The 22736-nt window shown below is 43.2% G+C and overlaps 1 protein-coding gene across 1 annotated transcript in view; it reads left to right on the top strand.

The window, feature by feature from the left end:
* The window catches only part of arap2 (ArfGAP with RhoGAP domain, ankyrin repeat and PH domain 2), a 133188-nt gene that overhangs the window by 2781 nt on the left and 107671 nt on the right, over positions 1-22736 (top strand). Inside the window, exons 2-8 of the mRNA XM_046064553.1 lie at positions 266-1141; positions 2420-2502; positions 5942-6018; positions 6342-6406; positions 6967-7305; positions 8085-8154; positions 16863-16983. Of these exons, the coding sequence (XP_045920509.1) occupies positions 336-1141; positions 2420-2502; positions 5942-6018; positions 6342-6406; positions 6967-7305; positions 8085-8154; positions 16863-16983 (1561 nt within the window). The 5' untranslated portion in view covers positions 266-335. The remainder of the gene's footprint in view (positions 1-265; positions 1142-2419; positions 2503-5941; positions 6019-6341; positions 6407-6966; positions 7306-8084; positions 8155-16862; positions 16984-22736) is intronic.

Here is a 22736-nt window from a genome sequence, read left to right as displayed (position 1 = left end):
CCCCCCCCCCCCCCCCCCACAGTACTTCCTTATGAGACCAAATCAGTATCTACTTTGAATAATTTGGGCTTGTATAAAAAAATAATAACATAATCAAGGTCTATCATGATTCCTGTTACAAGTAATTGACCTTTCAAAGGTTAATAATCTTGTCTGTGGTACAAGAGTGGAGTCATGCAAAGATTAAATTCAGTTTGACAGCAGTTACAACCTCTTAAGTTTACATTCCTTTGCCCATCACTAATTTTTATCTGTTTTTGTGTAGGCTCTTTAAAGCTGAACTACTATATCTTCTGAAGTTCTTCCTGATGTGGCAGAGGTGAGAATTGAGCATCATGTTGGAGCCTCCAGAGCCAACCCAGGAGATCGTGGAGTGGTTGTCCACCCTCCGCCTGTCCCAGTATACCCTGTGTTTCCGACAAGGAGGCTATCAAGTTCTGGAAGACTGCAAGGATCTCACAGATGAGCGGCTTCTTGAGCTTCAAGTGTTTCCAACAGGCCATCGTAGGCGCATCCTCCGGAGTTTGGAAGCGCTTGGGGTGAAGCAGCAGAGTGGTGGAGAGGAAGATTATGAGGAAGAGGGAGGGATAGAGAACGGGAGGCGCCAAAGGACGCCAGTGCCTCATCCGAGACATATCTTTCTGAAAGATAAAAAGAGGGGGACTTCATGTAATCACAGTCAGCCAAAGGAGAAGAGGGAGTATGATTTGGTGGGGAGCCAGACTTTGCCTCCAGGAGCAGGACTGGGGAGAGACATTGAGGATGTAACAGAGAATAGATACCTCCGCCCGCCTCAACCAGCCCCACGCAATCCCAAGAACATCCAGTCATCCATGTCTGAACTAACCTGCATCCCTGCCCCCGTGTCCTCCTGCTGCAGCAGCAGCAGCAGCAGCAGCACTGAGTCTCTCTCCCCTTCTGAAATGCCCTCAGACTGGGAGATTACCACAGAGGAAGTCCCCCATTCAGCGCTTACTGAAGACCATGGGGGGTTTTGTGGTGAAATGGTGGAAAACTCCATCTATGAAACACAGCCCAACTTGAAAGTTTCTGCAGGACCACGGTTCACTCGCTCCTACCGGCTGAGGCACCGTCCTGTCCCTGAAATCCCGATTCTGCCCGTGTTGCCACTTCATGACAGGTTCATAAGTTTAACGTCAAGGAATAGGGAACTGCATTATTCACTTGACCAAGAGTTAGATGGAAAAACTGATATTTCTCTCTTTCTGTACAGTAATGAAGCTATCGCCAGCAACTGCTTTGCTTAGCTTAGCTTACGGTAGCATAAAGACTGGACACGGGGAAATAGGCAGCCTGGCACTGTCCAGAAATAACAAAACATAATTTGCGCCCTGCTATGGACTGGCGACCTGTCCAGGGTATACCCCACCTTTTGCCAATGTCAGCTTGGATAGGCTTCAGCCCCCCGCGACCCTGTACGCAGGATAAGCAGTTTACAATGTATGGATGGATAGATTTTTAATTTGCACAAAAAACTAACCTAAATTACTTTACTGTCCTTTTATTGATTTAAATATCACAGACAACACAGTTTAATTAACATCAAGATGACGTAAATGTAGGTGATTCAGACAAAAAGCAAATTTTCAACTGCAGTCCCTGGGCAAGGTATGACGTTGTACATTACAAAAAACAAACAAGAAATACAAAATGCAGACGCAATGACATCAAAGCACATATAAACAGATTTAGGACAAACAAAGTGTAAAAATGTTTGTGCCAGGCTAGCCTTTTTTCCCCTCCAGTGTTTGTGGTAAGCTAAGCTAACTAGCTGCTTGCGGTAGCTTAATTTTTACTGTATGGACAGGAGAGTGGTGGAGGAGGAGGACTTTTTACGATTTGGTTTTTGTATAAAACAAACAAAATATAAATTGTCTAGGTGTGAGTTTTAGAAGTGTTAATAGGTGGTTTTTGTTAAGCTAAGCTAACTGGCTACTGCTGGTAGCTTCATATTTATTGTCCAGACATGAGAGTGCTGTCCATCTTCTCACCTAGCTCTCAGGCAGAAAGCAAATAATGTATTATGTATGTATTTTCCAATATGTTGAACTATTTCTTTAAGCATAAAGTTTGACTTTATGAAAGCTTTTCAGAACTAATCAAACAAGTTAGAAGAGCAAAGTGAAAAGCACCTGGAGAAATAAATGTGCACGCTGCCGTGGCATGAATGAACATGAAAGCAAAATTTTCTCTCTTTGCATTCAGATTTACACTGATAGAGAACCCAAGGCCTCAAATTTCATATTCAATTCTGCATTCCACGTACACTGATACTCCGAAACTAACTTTCAGAGTTCCACATCTCTTTTGAGAAGGCCTTTACGTTTAAATTGTGTTACCTATTTTTCCCAAGTGCTGCATTGGTGGTTTTAATCCACTGATTTCTTTTCCTCCTCAGGAGCACACCACCACCGCAAACAACCAGCCCTGAACACCTAACCGGCTCCGAGGGTCCCGCCGGTGCAAACAGCATACAGAAAGGTACACAGTCTTTCAGCTGCATCCGCTTCATCTCTGCCATGAATATTTCATTCGGCAGTAGAGTCAGCGGTGCTGTTGTTTGCCCGGATGAAAGAAGGGAGAGGAGATGAGGGGGTGGGTGGGGTGGGATGGGGGTGTTTGGCGGCTGTGTCGTGGGAAACGGCGTCGCCCCCGTTTCAAGGCACATCTCACAGGGAATATGCTCCCTCACATCTTGTCCCTCAGCGAGACCCTAGTGTGTATTCCTGTCACCCGGTTTTCCAAAGTTTTTTAGAAGTTGTTTAACTTTACTAACAACACACAGGTTTGTAGTAACAACCAGTACAAATATGTTTTGAACTTTTCCTCCTCCCTTGCTGGATCTACTGGGCCGGGCTTAGTCGACCCTTGTGTCTCATCTAACGAGATACTACGTGAGCTGCTTTCTGTGCTGAGGATAGATGCGCTCTCCTAGGATTATGTGACGCTTTTCTGTGACGACAGTATGTGTGAATGTGTGTTAAACACCTGTGAACATGTCAGTCTTTCTGTGAGCTTTTCTGACCACATTGTGACATTTTCTCTTGCCGTCGTGTGCAGCATAGCAACAGTTTTCTGTCCGTTTTCTACACTTAATCTCCCCTCAAGCTCCTCTTTTGGCATTCACTTCCTTCCTTGTTCCTTGTACCTTTTTTTTAATGTGGCAGTCTCCTGGTAGGCCTTGTTTTCCCAACTTTTTCTCTGGATGGAACAAGACAGGGAGTGAGACTATAGAGAAAGGCAAGACAGTGAAGTGGGTTGGGAGGAAGGAAGAGGAGATGGATGCAAAACAGGCGGAGAGATGGAGGAAGAGAGGGAACCGAGATGGTCCCAGAGCAGGGAAACGGGGAGCTCGACTAGCAAGCTAAATCTCCCTTCATGGCAAGGTCTAGCAAGGCGTTATTTGACATATTATTTTACCCGAGCATGTTTGAAGAGTTTATTGCGAGATTAGATCCAAAACTTGGGGAAAGAAACCGCAGTGTTGTCTTAAAGAATGATTGTTGTATTCAATCATAACTTGCTATTGGAGGCTCAGAATTTTAATTAACACCTTGGCACCACCTCTTAAAAATACATTTCTTTCACAAAAATAATCTCATTGAGAAAAGCCTTTCTGTCTAGCGCTTCTTCTGCAGCAATGCAAAGAGTTGTAGTTTTTAAATAGATCTATATATATGGGTCTATATAATATAGGTCTACTTCTCAAAGCCTTTGGTCGTGCAGTGACATACACACGGCCTGATTAATGCACTTCCTTTTTAAGAAGAAATACCTCACATTTATGTGTGAGGTATTTCTTTTTATGACATTGCTCTGGCATTGACAGACATGACCATGTGCACACACATCACACTGGTTCTTAGTCAAACTTCAGAACACACAAAAGCTGACAGAAATTAATGAAGTTGTCATGTTACTTCCGGGTCCAGCCTGCACATTCACTGCATCTAGGAAGTTGCCTGTGCATTTTCAAACAGTACTTAAAAAAAACATTCATGTTTTCACACCTTCGTGTCTACAGCAACATTCAGTTGTGCTGTAGAATAATTATTTTTAATCATCTGTACACCAAAAGTTTATTTTATAAAAAATTGACATTCGTTAATCATCATAATATGTGCAAAACAAGGGAAAACGGTACGACCTTTCCACTTCTCCCAAATCACACAGCTCATCAAATAGTCTTCCTCCTGCCAACCTCATTAGCCAGAGGAAGAATATCATTTCTCAACTATGCAATTAAAGATTTTGGTTTCTACGACATACTGTATGTTTCAGGGCTGTACTTATGAAATATGCATATATGTTCACTTCTGTCCTTTAGATAGAATATTAATCGCTAAATTCAAGGAAGGTTAAAATCAAGGGCAAATTGTTTTTATTATTTATTTTTACAATTTTAACCTTTTTTGTATAACAATGCCCTGGATGACTAAGAACCTTAACAGACATTAATTGCTAAAACAATTTGCCAAGCAAAAATACCAAGCGTAAGCTGGTTTAAATAAATCTAATATATCTATTATAAATATAACCACCCTTGTTATTATGATTATCACCCTCATTGCACTAGTAATAGTGATACAAATAAAAGAAAACAACACCCTTCACTTGTATTATTCTGGAGCTATTCAGGGAAGCAGTGCCTGAAATAATAAAATGCCTGGTGACTAATCTGAATTCAGACAGTGGCAGTTATGCGTCCTCCATACTCTGTGTGGGAGTGACACAGAGGAGCGATAATAACAAACTGACCTGCAACTCCCTGACTTAAAAGAACTGAGGCTTCATTCAGAACAAGCAATCAATCTCCTCACTAACTCCTCACTGATGGCGGCGTCTAGGTCCCGTTTCCAGGCTGCGACTTGAGAGAGAGAGAGAGAGAGTCTGGTCGGGAGCAGATAAAGAAAGCAGCATGTTGGACTGAAAGAAACAAAAAGGAAGAAGCTGGAGACGGAGCCAGTGAGGGAAGAATAGTGGCGAATAAGACAGGAATTGAGTACAGTAGCGTCCGACGGGCCCTCGGAGAGAATCACTAGTGGCCTGGAGGTCGGCTGATAGATGATGATTAATGGTCGCTATCTGCCCACCAAGCCTGTCCGTACAGAGGGCGGCTGTGTTAACTGACCCTTCATAAAGCTCAGTACATGCCCTTTGTGCTTTTCTGTGATGGCCTGCGTTGTTTGGAAGTGTGTGTCTATAACGCTCTAAAAAGTAGGACATTCACATCTGTGTTGGCGCAAGTGTGTGTGTGTTGACTTATTTGTCCATCCTTTTTATGTCTGTGTTTGTCTCAAGGCATCTTTATGCGTTTGAGGATGTTTCGATCTTTGTACGCCGTGGTCTGCGTGCATGTCTTTCTCCGCCGCCAGTGTCTATGTGTGTGTCTAGCCCCGTGGCGACGTCTTCTGGCCCTCACAATCCTCAGGAGAGGCTGGTGTCATTTTTCACAGTGACAGGCGGTGGCCCACGCAGGGTGGCCCCGGGTCTCCAGACTAATAGTGTCTGGCCAGAGTCTCTCTTCTTCTTCGTCTTGGCTTCCACCGACCACCGACCGCGGCCCCCACAGGAGCCAAGACAGAGAAATGGCCTTGGCAGAGACTCCGCCTGTTTGCGACAGACTAAGGAGGATCAGAATCCCAGTTGGGCAAGGAAAAGGCAGAGGCAGAGAGATAGGCATGCTAAAACTAAATTTAATTGGTTTATTTTTTACATGGATCAAGGTTTGGCGCATTTCTTCAGATCAATGTGTTGGTTTAATCAAAGGGCGCTATAATATCTGTGTGATTTAAAATTTAACTGGAACAATCCTGTTAAGCTGCTTACTTTCACGCACCAAGTTTAGGCCTTCACACTGTGTTCTGCAAGTTTCACTGCCGTGACAAAACCACTATTGTGTTGTTTGTGTCCTTTTTAGCTTCACTTCAAAGAACCTTGATGCCCATTGCTCCCTACGGAGAAACGTTCCTGTACAACAGCCCTGAAAACACGCCGGTAAGAGAGTGCACACTCCCGCTAGCGGACAGTGACTAGCAGCTTACCAAAGAGGAACAGGCATTTCTCAGATCTTCAACACGATCAGTGATGTTTCAGCCGCAGTTCGCATAGCCAAACTTCCCCCTCAGTGTTACTGTTGTCACCATGGACACATAGCAGAGGGGAAAATGTGCTTGTTTCAGTTTGCCACCTGAGGTTAATAGAAATGTCACCTAGCCACTAAAGTTAACATAGCTTAGCACAGCAACACGATAACAGTGTCTGACTGAAAGATGGACACTTTCTATTCCTCTGATGCTAATCTCTTCCATGCTTTATAGGACCATGGCGCCAAAGAAGGGTTACAGAAGGGTTTTAAGGACAAGCTAATCCCGACGAAACAGAGGTATGGTATGCTGATGTAATACTGCCGTCTCACGCTCTGCATGTATAAATAGAAGTTCAGATGCAGAGAGCTAATTGGCTGGTGATGTTTTTGTGGGTACTAATCTCAGTGTAACACGTTGGATACATCGATAAGACTTTTATCATGTCATGCAGCTGCATGTCATTCTCAAAGTGGAGAAACAACAACAACAACAACAACCATATGTTAATCTGCTTGCAATCTCATTGAGCGGTCTTGTACAATTTGCAGCTGCCTGCCACATTCCAAAATGGAAAGACCAGATTCTCTAAAGTAACTCTTGTTTGTTTAATGTGTACCCAAACAGAAACTGTGGTTTTACCAGGAGTTACCTGATGTCACTATTTCTTGCGCAGTGATTTCCTGTTGCTGTTCATCAACAAAGAGTTGCAGGACGCAACTCCTCATAAAACCAAAGCTTGTCCTTTTTGCATCTTTCTCACGACCATGGCATCTCATCTGACTCTCTGCAAGAAAACAATAAGGTGTATTCCCCAAAATGTCAGGCTGTTCCTTTAACGTTATCCATGCTCCAACAGAAAAATGACGCCCAAACAGAAAGAGTCCACGGAAAAAGGGTCTCCTCCAGCTATCCCAGACCGCTTCAAAGACGAATACTCAACAGTGGAGGAGTGTGTTGGTATTTTGCCGCAAGCCGGTTTGGACCCAAGTTTTGCAGTGACCCCTGAGGCTGCCTCTGGCCCTAAGGATGGGTCTTTAATCATGGTGGAGTGTGACCTCTACTCGGAGCCTGCAGACACTCTGGGGGGGGCAACCAGAAACGCACAACCTGATATTTCTCCGTACGCATGCTTCTATGGAGTCCCCAAACTCCAGACGCTCAAAGTGGGCTGGCTGGACAAACTGTCACCTCAAGGGTAGGTTTGTGTATTGCTATGACATTATAGTGATTAGAGACTCAATCCATGATACATGGATGTAGTTGAAATCCTCATGAATGCACAACCTTTCACCCCAACAACTCAAAATGTCCCTCACGCCACTTCCTCTTAAGTGCATAGGAAAGTCAACACCACAGTCAGCCACAGCTTCCTGTTTCTTTGTAGGCCTTTTTTCATTCTGCGCTGCCCCGTGTGTCTTCTATCTTTGATGACTCTTTAAATCTGATAAGTGGTATTAGATACTGAAGCCTGAAGCAGATCTGTCCATAATGCATATTGTAGCACCACTGAAAGGGGAGGCGAGGAAATGGGAGATAACCTTGTAGAATTGAGATGCACAATGTGTCGGCTTCACTTCGCTTGGCTTTTACTGGCAAAACTAAATTTTCTCTTTGTGCCACAAACCGTAACAGTAACTGTTGCTCAAAACCAGAGCTAGCTTTTCATTAACTTCCTTTTTCTGTTCTCCTTCACCACCTGATATGCATAGGTTTGACAAACTGCTGGGCTGTTGAATATTCATATTGAAAGTGGCCATTTGTTTTGATTATGGTAATTGGCAGCTGCTGATACAATTCTTGACATTAATGAATCAATGGCACTCGTGATGAAATATGAGTACCTGCTCAGAGCAGATTCAGTTACTGGGTTACCGTCCCTCCTCCCTCCTTTTTACTGTTATTTCACTCAAAACTGGCTTAGTTTGCTTGAATGAGCCAGCTGGATTCAATTGGCAACTCTTCTTCTCTTTGCAGAAATTGTGTTTTTCAAAGGAGGTGGGTGAGATTTGACGGTGAGAGTCTGGCCTACTACAACAATGACAAGGCAAGTGGGAGAAAGACACATGTACACGCTAATGGCTGCGAAAGCCTAAAACGCTTTTGCATGCACATGTCAACACATCTCTTCCCTCCTCCCGCTTCCTGCTGACACACCCACATCCTCCACATGCACACTGGTGAAGGCAATATCATTCCTCCCTTACAGAAATCTATACAACGAGCAGCTGAGCCAAGTTCTAAGTGTTCCCTTCTCTTTCTCCTCCTCCTCCTTCTCATTGTCATCATCATCATCATTAGCTTGGCAGGGTAAAGAAAGGGGGCAAGGACAGAGCGACATTACGCCATGCATGACAAGCCAGCACTCTCTGTGCCCGCCCAGCCATACAGTAAAGTACATTGATGTTGGCACCTGACCAGTTCCCCGAAGAAGAAAGAAGGAGAGGGTGAGGGGGGGGGGGGGGGAGAGGGAGAAGACTCTCCTCTGTTTTTGCCTCCCTCAGCATTTCCCTGTACCTCTCTCCATTCTCCTTCTCTTCTGACAGCTGAGTTTGAAATTTCGCATAGCATCGCCTGCCTTATCATCACAGAGAGGGAAGGACGGAGGGGGAGAAAAGGGTTGGGGTAGGGTGAGAATATGGGACACTGGAGAGGAGGCAGACAAAGATGCAGGCGAGATGGCAGTTTAACCACCACCTGTTTAGCCTGGACACTGTTGTTGTTATGTCACAAACTTTTGGAGTTACACCATCTGGCTTTGGCAGCACCTTTGAATGAAGACAGCAGTCGTTATGAACTGAACCAATCGAATAAGCTGACTGAATGCTTGAATTTTTAAAAGACCACGCCTGTGATTTTTCACGTTTTTACCCATTTGCTACAAACCTGATGTCCTAAATATTTACAACATTTAGGACGTCAAGTTTATCTGCGGTACTACACTATTTTTGCCCTTAATTTTCATGTATCAAAACATACTGCTCTATGCATCAGTATTAAATAGAGAACTCCCTAAATAAAATATACCCTGAAGTTGGAATGGTTTTCTGGTTTGGATGAGTAAATATCTGATCAAATAGTAGGTTAACAAGAATCTGTCCAAGCTCTTTTCGGTACTTGCTATTAGGGTTGGTTATTGAGAACCGGTTCCAAGTTTCGATTCTGCTTAACGGTTTTTAAGTTTTTACATTTTTCAGTCGCACTTCCGATTGAACTGCAGTGAGCATTTTAGAGGCTGTAGAAGTTGCACTGGGGTCACGGACACAACAAAGCTTCAGTGTCACAAAAAAAATAACGACACAGCAAAATGCAACACCTGTAGTAAGGATATTTTGTGTTAGAGGGAGGAAGCACCTCCTGTATGATGAAGCATTTACTTCAACACAGTGTGAATCTTAAGGATTGTGAATAATGTGTTGCGGTCTCTCAGCTACAATGATGCCCTAGATACAGCTAACTGTAGCGACGTCTAACGCTCAGATACAAAACACGAACTGATGAACTTCTGATGACATTCGCCTTTTATAGTGAAGGCATGCGAATGATTTCTAGAAATTATTCCAATCTATATTTTTCACACATTCATACACCACTCTAGCACAAAAACGTCTTTCACTTTAGCCACGAAGGGGAAGATGAGCAAGGAGAAAGTGGACAAATGTCACAGAGGGGTGACAAGATTTGTGGTAAAGGGGTTGGAATCAGAACTAAGATTGATAGGAACCGGATTCAGTAAATAGAATCAAAATCATAATCAGAATTGATCAAATTTAAACGATACACAACCCTACTTGCTACAGACATGGTTTAGTCAGTACTCAAAAAGTAGTGAGGTTCGATAGCCAGCCCTGGTGCAGTGCAGACTTTGCAAATAAATCTGCATTTAAATGGCAATATCACGCCACAATGATGTAACCCTGACAAACATTAATAGTAGATTTGAAATCTGTTGGAAGCAGAAACGTTAAGTATACATTATTTGTATTTAAGGGAGCTAAAACTTGCATAAACTCTGATGTTATCCTTTTAATAAACACTTTAAATGCACGAAGTCTGTGTTTTCAAGTGAGTCTCAAGCGGCCATAACCCATCTGACATAATGTGCTTTACCGTCATGTTCTTGCTAATGACCGTTGGATGTATCTTGCACTAAGAACAAACACATTTCTGTGTGTGTGGGTGTGTGTGAGCGGTGACCTCAGCGCCCCTTCCCAGGGCCAGCTAGTTTTCGCTGCAGCAGCATTGCACAACATCACAATCAATGATGTGGGACCTGTCTGATGTCTGCTCGTTAATCACTTACTAATTATAGCCTTCCATGCTCGCTCGCTTCCTCTGTGTCTCTCTCTTTCCCCTCGTTTTCTCTTTCCATTGCATTTGTTGCTTTATTTATCAGGACACGCTCCGTTGCCGGCTGAGTGGGAATCGGTGGGGAGGCCAGCGAGTCAGCACTTTATTCTCTGTGTCACTGTCGGCGCAGGCACGACAGTTTTAGAAAGATGAAAGTTTGCCTTTCTGTGTGTGTGTGTGTGTGTGTGTTTGAGAGAGAGGGAACAGAGATTGTTGTTTAGACTTTTTAAAGTCATCCTGCCAATGTGACTCTCCTCTGAGAAAGCACAGGGCTTCATCATGTTTTGGGTGAGCAGAGGGGTCGAGTACAATCTCTCTGTCATCCCTGCTTTGTGTAGCCAGCTGAGGCCCTGTACCACCCTGCATGCCACCCAGTGCCACCTCCACAGGGTGAGCGCAGGGGTAGAGGAAGATTGCATGGACAGGCAGGAAGTCTCTTAGCACCGCTTTATGCCATAAAGTGAAATACGAGTTGGTGGCTTGCTTTCTGTCAAAGTGCAGAGACATGCTGCTGCACTGCTCATTTTTCCTGCCATATTGTCATGTTGATGTAGGGGTGCAAAAGCTCAATTTATTTCAGACCAGGTCTGTTGATTAAATGATTATTCCATTTGGAGAGCTCCAGGACTAGAGCCATAACCACAATTTTCAGCAAAAAGAACTGAGCAGTCACAGTAGCTATTACTCAAGCTTCTGCTATCATGCATATCTAAATCTGAGTCTGATTATGGGCACATTTGAGCTAAATACTAACGTCACAGTGCCACTGTAACATGTCCACAATGACAATGCTAACAGTTTAGCATGTTAAACGCAGCAGTTTAGCGTGTTAGCATTGCTAACATTTTGTACAGCTCAGGATGATAACAAAGTCAGTGTTGAACAAATTGATGTGAGACCATGTAACTGAAAAAAATAATATAAATAACAAATCCCATCTCTTTTTCTTACAAAACAAAAAGTTTAATGAAAGGTGAGCTATTCTAGAGAAATCCAAAACCAGATATAAAGCAAACGACGACAGACCAAGTAATTAATGTTAGCTAGGATTTGGGTTAGCAAACCATTGCTACTGCTGTGAAGCTAACATACGGAGAGGATGAGACAGTCCCAGAGCCAGCACACCAGCTCCAGACAGCGATAATCACAACCTTCCTGCTACTATAGCTAACATCACAACAACAACATGTCTTGGTGAAGAAGAAAGTAATCTGAATGTATGTGGGCAAGTCATTAAACGTTACCTGACACACAAATCATGGCTGGAATAGTATTGTGTGGCTCAGACCGCGCTACTTTCTTTGTTTCCCATTTACAGGGCTGAGTGCAAACACTGGACATATTTTCAGCGCACTCTGAACGACGGCTAGCGGACCGTGAGAAGATATTGAATTTGACAAAAAGACGTGCAATGGATTAGAATCACATACACCACCCTTTAAATAGCAATAAAACTCCACCTTGCTCAACTCAGTACACACAGGAGTTTGCCACAACAGCTTTACGTGGTTTGGTTTGACCAGTAGCTTATGGTAACTATCTTGTTTAATATCTTTTAGGCTACTATAAAATCAAACATGTTTGAAAACTGTTGTGGCATAGACAATCATAGATTGAATTTGGACTTGATGCCTTTTGTCTCAAATCTTAAACGTGTGTTTGCTCAGTCTGTAGCAACATTCTCAGATGAACTCAAGACTGACATCAGCATGGTTTTACAAGTCTCTCATTTAAGACCCCGTATACAAAAATAAAAATGAACACTGAAACATTCCCATGCTCGTTCTCTTTCTCAAACTTTCAACACCCCCCAAAACTCTTTTGTAGGTCCTCTGGGATCTGTCAGCCGCAGACAGAACTAATCGCACTTAATCACAGTCGCAGCTTGAAGGTCTCTGGCCGCGGTGATGTCATCATCGGGGTAGCGAAGGTGGCGTGGGAGAGTAGCAAGATCCTCGGTCTCACTTCTCCCTCTCTGCAGCGTTGTATCCAATCCGTCTCATCAATCACTCCTTTCGCCTGATTTCGTCAACAGTGGGATTGACTTGGGAGAACACTTTGGTCCTGAGATGTAGTCTTTAGGGTCCCGATGTGGTGTCTTTTGTGCGTGCGTGTGTGTTTGTGAAAACAGTCCAAAGCCTGGCTTCAGGGTAGTGAGGGGAGGAAGTGAGGTGGATGACTGGGAGGGATGAAGAGATGAAATGATAGGGGAGGGGGTGGTGAGGCTGAATAGGGGGCCAAAGGGGAGATGAGGTTTTAGGATCGTGGATCAGTCTATGAGTATATCAGTCGGCCTGTCTGTCTGGTGCTGCAAAGCCTGAAAAGCCAAACCTAAAAGCTCCCCGTGTCTTCCCAAGATGCCTGTGCTGACGCCTACTGTAACATCCCAAGTGTTTCTTTTCGTCACTTTCTTTTACTTACGCTTTGTTTCATTTTGTGCCCACAGTTTGCGATATCTTCAGTAAAAGCATACATTTCCAGGTGTTAATTTTCATGTGCATTTACCACCTTCACTTTAAGTTTGCAGATTTTTCGTAAAGCTGCATTAATCAATATTTTTATATTCACAAAGTATTAAATGATTATGTGTAAAGCGGAAGATGGCGCCTGGAGTGGCGGACCCGCAAAAAATTACCCTGCAGTTTTGTAAAGCTTCTTTTAGCACATTGTTTTGGTTTTCTGGCCTGCAACTTTAATGTTCTGATTCATTCTCAGCTTTGTTTTCAGCCTCAGTAAAAAGCTCCAAAAACAAACTTCTACGCTACCTGCCCAGCACCAGTTGGCCCCCAAATTTAGCTACTAGCTAACATAGTGGTGCATTTAACAGCTAAAGAGCCTGATATTTTCCATCAGGAGCTAGTGAGGTGCAAATCAGAGTTAAGAGGACAGTGAATATTGGATTCATCAGGTGACCACAAATATCACTTCAAATAAATGCTAATGTTACTTCGTGTCTGCTAGATGTTTAAATAAGCAACTGTTTGCTAACATGTTCACCATATCAACTTTGTAAAGTGCTAATATGTTAATGTTAATATGTTAAGCATTGTGCCCCAAAAAATCAAATCCCCCCCAAAACCCTTGGACTGATACTTGGACTTGAGCCAGACTTTAATCCAAAATTCCCAAAGACTTGACTTGAGAATTGAAACCAAAAATTTTGATCTCATTATATCTTGGAGCAAACAAAATGTGTAAGTCTGAACCAGGCTTCAATGTTTTATTTTTAGACTGAAATTACTTCTCATATATGTACAAAAAATGGACACAAGTTTGAAATGACAATGTTCTGTGAAACGTGTCACCTGAATGGTCACATTCAGAGACCTGAAAGTCTTACAACTAACTTTATGAAGACTTGTTACTGAACTTGGACTTCAAAACAGCTCTTTCCAGAGGCAACATCTTTAAAATCCTTAAGGGTGAAACAGAAAGTAAAGATAAATTGTTGCCCACCAGCATTTTTCTCAAAGGTGCAGTTTTCTGTTTCATCCAGTTGGTGTCCTCATGCCTCCATTGAAAACGTATTGCTGTGGAGATGCCAGAACCTGAACTCCATACTGGTGGTAAAACTCTTTTCACCCTCTTTACCCTCCTCCCTACACGGCGCCTCCATTATTGTAGGCTTTAGCTCCATTGCTCTACCTTAATTGTTTCCTGAAGTTTACCGGGTTGTTTTTGAAAAGAGAAGGGACATAGCTGGCCACGCAGGATGGGCAGTAGAAATGATGGCGCCCTGCAAAACGACACATGTTGACAAATGTTGGGTGGGTAGAATGAGAGGTAGTCATATAGGCACAGCTAGAGTGAGAGGATGTGGGGGCGAGGGAGTTGAGAGTGGGAGGTAGGTGAAGGGAGGAAGCCAGAGTGAGGGGAAAAGAGTGTGGAGGAGATCTTTGGCGGAGGGGAGGCGAGTCAGGTGTGTCTGTTATTGGAGAAAGAACAGATAGTTAGGCCTCATTGCATCCTTGGCAGTCCGTCCTCTCGAGATTAGTCTATAAACATCACGTACGTGTGTGTGTGTGTGTCTATGTGTGGGCGGTTGCAATGCGTGGAGGCCTTGCGTCTCTGAAATCCACCGTTTTAATGCTGACCACTTCTTTTCACCATCATCTCTCTGCTGACTCCGCCGTCAGAGTATTTACAGATGCACAACTTGCAGTTAAACAACTCTATCCTTCGTGACCCCAAAAGTAGAATTAAAACAATTAATTACCGTTAACCCATACTTGGGGTATAATTATCAGCACACAGCCACCAAGCTAATTCACCCCCCCCCCCCCCCACACACACACACACACGCACTTTCTCCTTTCCTCACCTTGCTTTAACTTATGTCTAAATTTAGAGAGAGAAAGAGTGGAGATATTGGTGTGAAACTCCCGGGGACAGAAACGCACACGGCTGGCTGTCGGTAATTAGGTTGAGCCACTTCTTGCCATTGTTAACATCCTGCTTTAATATGAGAAGGAACCCTGCCTGACCCTCTTAGGCGTCTTCATTTCTACATGATGTCTATCTTTCCCACACACCTCCCTTTTCTTTCCTTTCCCTCTTCTCTAGCTCTTCTTTCTTCATTATGGAATTCCACTGTGGCCTCTTCCTTTGTTGTTACCCCCCCCCCCCCATTGTATCTTTCCAAGCTCTTTCCCGTTCTTGCTCTCTCTCAGTCCTCTACTTAGCCTTTCACACAAATGTAATTTCTCTCCTTTTTCTGAATTCCATGCTCTCTCTATCCATCCACCCCCCCGCTCTCCCTAACTGACTGTGCCGGCTGGTATATTTTTGGCTGTATGCTCTCTAGAAATAGGCTTTTGTGGATGGCAAGGTCACCGGCTTAATTAAGAATGGCGAGAGGCAGTCAGAAGTTCACATCCTTTTTCTTCTTCAATTCATCCTTCCTCCGCTTACTTCGCACTCTGTGTCTTCGCGACATGTGACGGCGGTGGTACAGTAGAGCAGAAGTACAGTATTGTGCGTGGCAATCACCACAAGCCATTACATTGTGCACAGGACTGCAGAGAATCAAAATTCCGGTCAAGCCCGTTGAAGAGGGACGGAGAGAAAAAAGGGACATGTTTTTTTTGTCATACTTTGCAATGATAATGACATTATCGACATGAATAATGCAGTGTCTGCAGCGACCCCTTTTTTTCCCCTCCTTTTTTTTTTTTATAGCCCAGTGATTTTCATGCTGCTACAGAAGCATAATGTACTGTCCTCCAGTTCACTCTATTGCAAGAACATTACAATCTCAGATTTTCTTAGCTCTTTCCAACTACTTTAAGGGCATTTCTGTTATACTTGCGACACTGTGGTTTGAATACTGATTTAACGCCGGTACCGTTCTGTCCTTACTGATAGTGATAATATTGATGTGTGATTCCCCCCCCCCCATTTTTTTCGCCCCTTCTTCATATTGACAATGACCCAGTACTTTAATTGCCATTGTCAAGGGAGACTGTAAAGAGGGTCATGAAGCCTCTAGTGAGGCATCCTCCTTATTTGGATGCCTCCACCAGAGCTGCTTGGGGAAAACATGTGGGTGAATGAAACAATGTGCACACGCACACACACACACACACACACACACACACACACACACACACACACACACACACACACACACACACACACACACACACACACACACACACACACATAGCCCAATCCCACTTTACCCAACAAGCACTTCCTGTGCTTTACCCAAATCCCCATTACAGCGTGCCTGTCTCTTTTTAAATATTTGAGAAGTTTGTTTTCAGCATGTAGATTTGTTTTGTGATGTCTCCTTACAGCCAAATGACGAAGCTCTGTGTGTCATTCTTGTTTTTGGGCTTCTTTTAATACAATGTTTTCAGTGTTTCCTGCATCTCCACACACAATTTCATGTCTATATTTTGAGTTGTTTGTGTTAATGTCAAAGATCGCATCAGCGCAGGTTTGCCCCAGCTTGCTGAACCGTATGCAGCTCATATGAAAACATATAGCAATGGTTTGCTGTTTGTATTCCTTCCGGCAGCGTTAAATGCTTCTTGTCCAAGAGCTCTGTGCCATTTATCAAAGTTTATTGCTTGAAAGGGAACAGGGAAGCTATTTCTGCAAATAAATTTGACGCTGTAGTGATGGGTTATGGCTCTAGCTTGATGAGGATGTCTGTCAGTGGCGTTTCAAATTGAATGCGATCCTAGCCGACGGTAATACAACTCAGAATTACACATCTATTGATGCAAACAATGCGCTGCAAAACAGTAATTGTGGGTCTACATGAAAGGAATAGGCAACAAGTCAGTAACATTATTAGCATGCATGAAGCTGCGTGTGTGTCTGCTTGTGTTTATATACCTATTTAGTGAGTGTTCTGGCAGCGCTCTTATCCGACTGTTTATTTGTCTCTCTGTTTAGGAGATGTACTCCAAAGGTATGATCCTGGCCAGTGCTGTCAGACAGGTGCGAGGACTGGGTGACAACAGGTTTGAGGTAGTCACCTCCCTTCGGACCTTCATATTCCGGGCAGAAAGAGAAGGTACAACAAGTGCATCCTTGACTTTTCTTTGTTCTGCATTTTGCTTCCTGTTCTGCTCCGTCTGTCTGCCTCTGTTGCTCTGACCATCCTGATTCCCTGTCTAGCCTTGTTTTTCTTTCTCGTTCACCCCCATTTCTCCGCCTCTGTCTGTCCTTTTCCATCTTCCCCCTCCCTTTCGGCTTCTCTCTCTCTCTCTCTCTCTCTCTCTCTCTCTCTCTCTCTCTCTCTCTCTCTCTCTCTCTCTCTCTCTCTCTCTCTCACACACATGCATTCTGTCTGACATTTCTTGTTTTGCCCCCTCTTTACTCTCTTTTAAAGGACATTTTCAATGTGATTGGTGGTTTTACATCCCTTAATCTATTTGCAAATGAATCCATATGTAAAGAAATGTTCCTACATTTTGGGAAATTTGCTTTCTTTCAGTGCGTGATATGAGACGATAAGAGCTCAAGCCTGTGCGTTAAGTACAGAGATGGGGTGTTTAGCCTAGCTTAGCATAAAAATTATAGATAGGCGGAAACAACTCTCCTGGCTCTGTCCAAAAACACAGCTTCCAATTAAATATATTCAGCACAAATTTTGAAAGTTTGTCATTTTAGGGTGAGTTAAGTATTCGCTAGCAGACAACAACTGGGCACAGCCACTGTGCGCTGAATCTGACATTTTGGGGAAAACACTTATATGTGAGAATGAGATGTGAGAGATTGATATCACTCTCATGTTTGTATGGTAAATCTGAAGCTACTCTCTGCAGATGGTTTGCCTGGTTTTAGCATTAAGACTGGAAATTGGGAAACAGCTAGTGTAGCTCTAAAACCAACACCTCTAAAGCATACAAGCTAACAAATTATATAGCATTTGTTTCAATCTCTTTTACAATCTGTGTTTAATCTAATGCTGCATATTAAATGCAGATCTGGATTCAGGATGTTCTTGTTGTGAAGACTGATTAGCAAGACTGCACTGACACGGCTAGCCTGTCTCTTTCTCAAAGTTAATTAAATACAACTTCTCTGAAACGGACTAATTAGCACGTCTTAGCTTACTTGCTCTGTATGTACGTAGAAGATTTAAGCCAGACTTTCCCTAAAATTGCTAATTCTTGTTTTTTGTTGTAACACACATAGTGTCAAGTATATAGGCTTGTTTTTTTAATCTTTGGACAGAGCAGGCTCGGTCTGGGAAGCAGGGGGATGGGTGTATACGATGGTGTTTAGGGAGATTCTGTTGGCTGTAATGACTTCATGTCCCTGTCTGAGCCATGTTATTAAGTCAATCAAAACGGAAAAAGAATATGTTAAAAAAATGAACAAATACTCTTACTTTTAATAGTCTCTTTCCTCCGTCCTCTCCTCATCCCTCTGTCAGACAAAATGGAGTAAGAGTTGTCTTGTCTTATCGTCTTTCAGCTGGGAGCTTTGTCTGTGTCGGACCTTAATGAGAAGGGGAAGAGACACTTTCCGCTGCTTTACCTCCTGCCTGCTTGATGGCAGTCTATTAGGCTGCCCGGGTCAAACGGCGCATTCACTAATCGAGGGTCTGTCTCTGTGGTCAGATAGGGTCACGTGGATCAGTGAGATCGGAGGAGCTGAGCTCTGCATGGTTATAGCGTTGAGAACCTTTGACGCATTGTGTAGTACAGTGAGAACATGGTAGAAAGATCTTTATCGACTAGATCACTGAATGCAAGTATTGATGTCTGATGAACTAGGAATAGAATAACCAATATTTGACCTATTCATCATTGGTATTAAGCATCTACTCACTGCCCTTGATAAGTTCAGCTGGTCGTTTATTGCTCTGTGTTCAGTTAGAAATTTGCCCATTCGTCAGAAAACTTTACAAGGTGATAATATGTCAGTGTTGTGTTTTTATAGCTTTTGTCCGCTGCCCCTAAGCTGCCAAAAAAATAAATCAGTTGCAGCTTCAAGCTTTACCCTTACTTTAGTTTTGAGTATTGAGTGTTTGCACCACTGTTTAAGCCAAAGACCAGACAGCCATTCTAGACAGCAGTGGATGAATTGGATTCAAGCTGGGTTGACACCTCAAAACCCTGGACTCACTGACAATCCCAACATTTGTAGAAATGCACCACAATGAGGAGTAAGTTATTGATTTGTGGTGCTGATTTTGGAATATGTACAGTAAACGTAGTAATACTCTGTGCTCAGTAGTACTACTTAACTACATATTTTTTTGAAGGCCAGAACTTTCAAGTACTCATAACTAAACTGCAACGATTAATTGGTTAGTTGTTAACTCTTAAATAAATCGGCAACTATTTTGATAATCAATTAATTGGTTTGAGTAATTTTTTTAAGGAAAACGTGTTCCTGAATGTGAGTGTTTCGTGGTTTCTTTACTCATCCGTGATATTTGTGTTATGGACAAACCAAGACATTTGAGGACGTCATCTTGGGCTTGGGGAAACACTGATCGCCATTTTTCAGACCAAACAACTAATCTGTTACTTGAGAAAATAACAAACAGATTAATGGACAATGAAAATAACTGTTAGCTGCAGCCCTACTGGTAACTACACTTGACTAAACTTCACAAAAACTTAGTTTTAGATAATAAATAGCGAATGAATAGAAAACCCACAGATAATAGCAAACACAATACATGCCACTGAATGAAAGTCTTATTTCAGACTTGTGTGTTGGTCATCAATAGGGATGATAAGATATGATTTATTGTCCCCGAAGGGAAATTTGTTTTGGACTCTGTCCGTTCTGCAGCTTTTTAAGACAACACAAAATACAGAAATAAAACATCTCTCAACACATACTCTCATGCAACACAACACATGCTGTCATATACATTAGACAGTTACTTATATAGTAGCGGTATGAAAATTTCATATCACGATTATAGTGACCAAAATTATCACGGTTATCAGTATTATAACGGTATTGTGAAAATGTCCCAAAAGAGAATAAAATGTACTGATACACACACTGGAACCTTTTCAACAAGTTTTACATTGAAAAGAAAAAAAAAATTGCCATTTTGTTTGCATAAACAATAAAATAACAGCCAATACCTTTTGTGAACATTTGAAAACCATCTAAGTGTGCATTATCAAGATTTTATATTATATAGGTAGTGCAATGACTCCACGCACAATTACATGAAAACAAATAAGTCTCGTCTATAAGACAGTAACTGCAATGAGCCCAACAACTGACATAAATACAGAGCAGTCTGCAGCGTTTCTCCTGTTCTGACACTTTTACAACTAATCTGATGGCTGCTGGATTTAAAATGAACAAGATATGCTGATTGGTTGACTGAACTGCACGTGTTATCATGTGCAGTGGATGAATAGAGTCTGCAGACACTCGACGCACACAGCAACAGAACAACATGTTTTCTCAAGAGCATCTCACACTGAGAGCTTCAGTTTACAAGCTGTTAGCAAGTCAGACAGACAACCCACAGCTAAAAGTGAACTCACCCTCCGTTCACTATAAGGTCATTTTGTTCAATCAAGTTTCTCTCAGCTCGTTCATAAAAACTAAAATACGACCAGACTTCAGAGTGACTGAAAAATCTCTGCAGCGCTGTCTTACGCTGTGTTGTCATTGACCCAAACAAACCCCCGTTTCGTACTGCGCAAGCATACTGCTTAGGAGCTAGTGTTTAATGCTTTGTGGTAGAAGGATATTTATCTATTATTATCACCACTGGTTTATAATAACCAACAAATTTCCCTTTAAAACTTTTTGTCATCTATTTTCACCACACTGAGCAACGAGCGATTGTCTCCTCCTGTCCCTGTCGATTTGGCGCATCATCATATCGATGACTGCAAGCTTTTTTTGTCCGTTTGAGTCGCGGTCCTCAGCGGCGTCATTTATCACACTGCTGGATGATCATCATACGTCACACTCAGCCGTCCTGACAAGACCTGGGAGGGGAGAAGGCTGTCTGATTTTGGAGGTGGCCTCTGACCGCCTGGGATCGGTGGGAAGCCTCTTGCAGAGGTGGCTGCTGTCGTCAGTACAAAGCGTGTGCAGGAGAGATGGAGAGGGGAAAAGAGGAGAGAGAGAGAGAGAGACAGAGACGGAGAGTGAGAGAGTGAGAAGGAGGAGAAAACTTGGCCTCATCACCTCATGCATCTTTAAACAGGCCCGCTCGCCTTGTGGCGGAGAGTCATCAATCTTAGGGGAAACACATGAGAAAGAGGGAGACATGGGGAGACAGAGGGAAAGAAGGAGTAGGTTAGTGAAGTGGAGGTAAGGATCTGCTGGGCTGATCCAGTGGGGGGTAGAGATGGGGGGAGAAAACAGTGGAGAGTGCGAGAGTGTTAAAGGCGTCCAGGAGGGACATTAGAAGAAGGGGATAGGAGAAAACGGGGGGGGGAGGAAGGGCTTAAAGGAGGGAATAACAGAGAGAGAGGCAGACACGCAATCACAGTGTGAAGAAGCAACAGAGAGGTAAAGGCAGCGACGGCAGGGAGAGATGAAAAGGGCAGAATGAAGATGGAGAGAGAGAAAGGAGGAGGGAGAAGTGAGTGAATAATTGAAGGCCACCGGAGAGAGTGTGCACACAGCTGTCGGCTGATTCTCCACTTGGTCCGCAGGTGGCCTCTTCCCTCAGGTACTGTCAGCTTGAGAGAGGCTAGATGGAAGGAGGAAGGAAGGCAGGCATGCGGGGGGGTGGGGTAAGGAGGGAAGAAAAGACAGAGAGGGAGTGATGCGGAGAGCAGTGGCAGCAATGGGGGAGAAGAAAGCGAGAGTTTGGCAGGAAAGAGACACGGCGGAGGGTGATGGAAAGCGGTCAAGACAAGCGGAGGTGTGGAGGGGATGCTGACAAATACGCCCCAAGAAGATGGGATTTATGGTGAAAGAAAAAAAACAACAAAATGTTGATGATTTGTATTCTGATGCTTTGGCAATTGCCTCTCCACAAGCCTGCTCCTAACACATGTTGGTTTTGTTTGAAATGACAGGAAAGAGAGTTAGAGAGAGAATAAGTAGGGAGAACAACCAAATGACTGGGAGCAGGCCAGAGAGAGAACGATGGCAGGAATATAAACTCAGGAGGATGTACAGTGGGAGTGAAGTTGTATAAACTGTAGTGCATGTTTCACTTTGTATTAATTCACCTGTAAGCACTGACACATTATCACCTCACAGAGTTGTCATGATGATCAACAAAGCAACAATCGCCTTTTTATTGGGATCATGACGGAGACATTTTCTCTCCTCTTTTAGCCCTGTTTCGGTCTCCTGAGGGACATCTTGGCACAAATACACAATGTATATTTAGATTGTAATAGACCCTGACAAATGATGCTGTGTTTTTGAGGCCTCAGAACATGTGCATTTTGGATTACCAAAGAATTCTGACCAACATATGTATGGGAGAGAAGATTGAAATGAGAGAAAACAAAGCACATGGCCACAATCCATCTGTTTTGTGTATTTTTCTTTTTTCCCCCCAGTTGATAGGGACTGTGTGGGCGCCTTCTAAGATCTCTGCTGAGCGCTAAGTGGACCTGGCTCTCATCTCATCCACTTTCAATGAGGATTATCTGCCTCTCTACTCGTCTCTCTCCATGTAAAGTGGAATGGTCTTTCAAATACACGGCTATACATATATCCCCTGAACAGGCGATGAAGCTAGGCGCATGCAGAGGTGAGGGCATGTTTGCACACAGAGTGGAAAGTAATTTTGGCAAGCCGCGCTGGAGTTGTATGAGACTGTGTGTGTGTGTGTGTGCACAAACAAACAAAAACATATAC

The sequence above is a fragment of the Micropterus dolomieu genome, linkage group LG12 (assembly GCF_021292245.1).
Source record: "Micropterus dolomieu isolate WLL.071019.BEF.003 ecotype Adirondacks linkage group LG12, ASM2129224v1, whole genome shotgun sequence".
Classification (NCBI taxonomy): Eukaryota; Metazoa; Chordata; class Actinopteri; order Centrarchiformes; family Centrarchidae; genus Micropterus; species Micropterus dolomieu.
The sequence above is the reverse complement of the archived record's forward strand: the minus strand, read 5'-3'. Positions and strand labels throughout refer to the sequence as shown.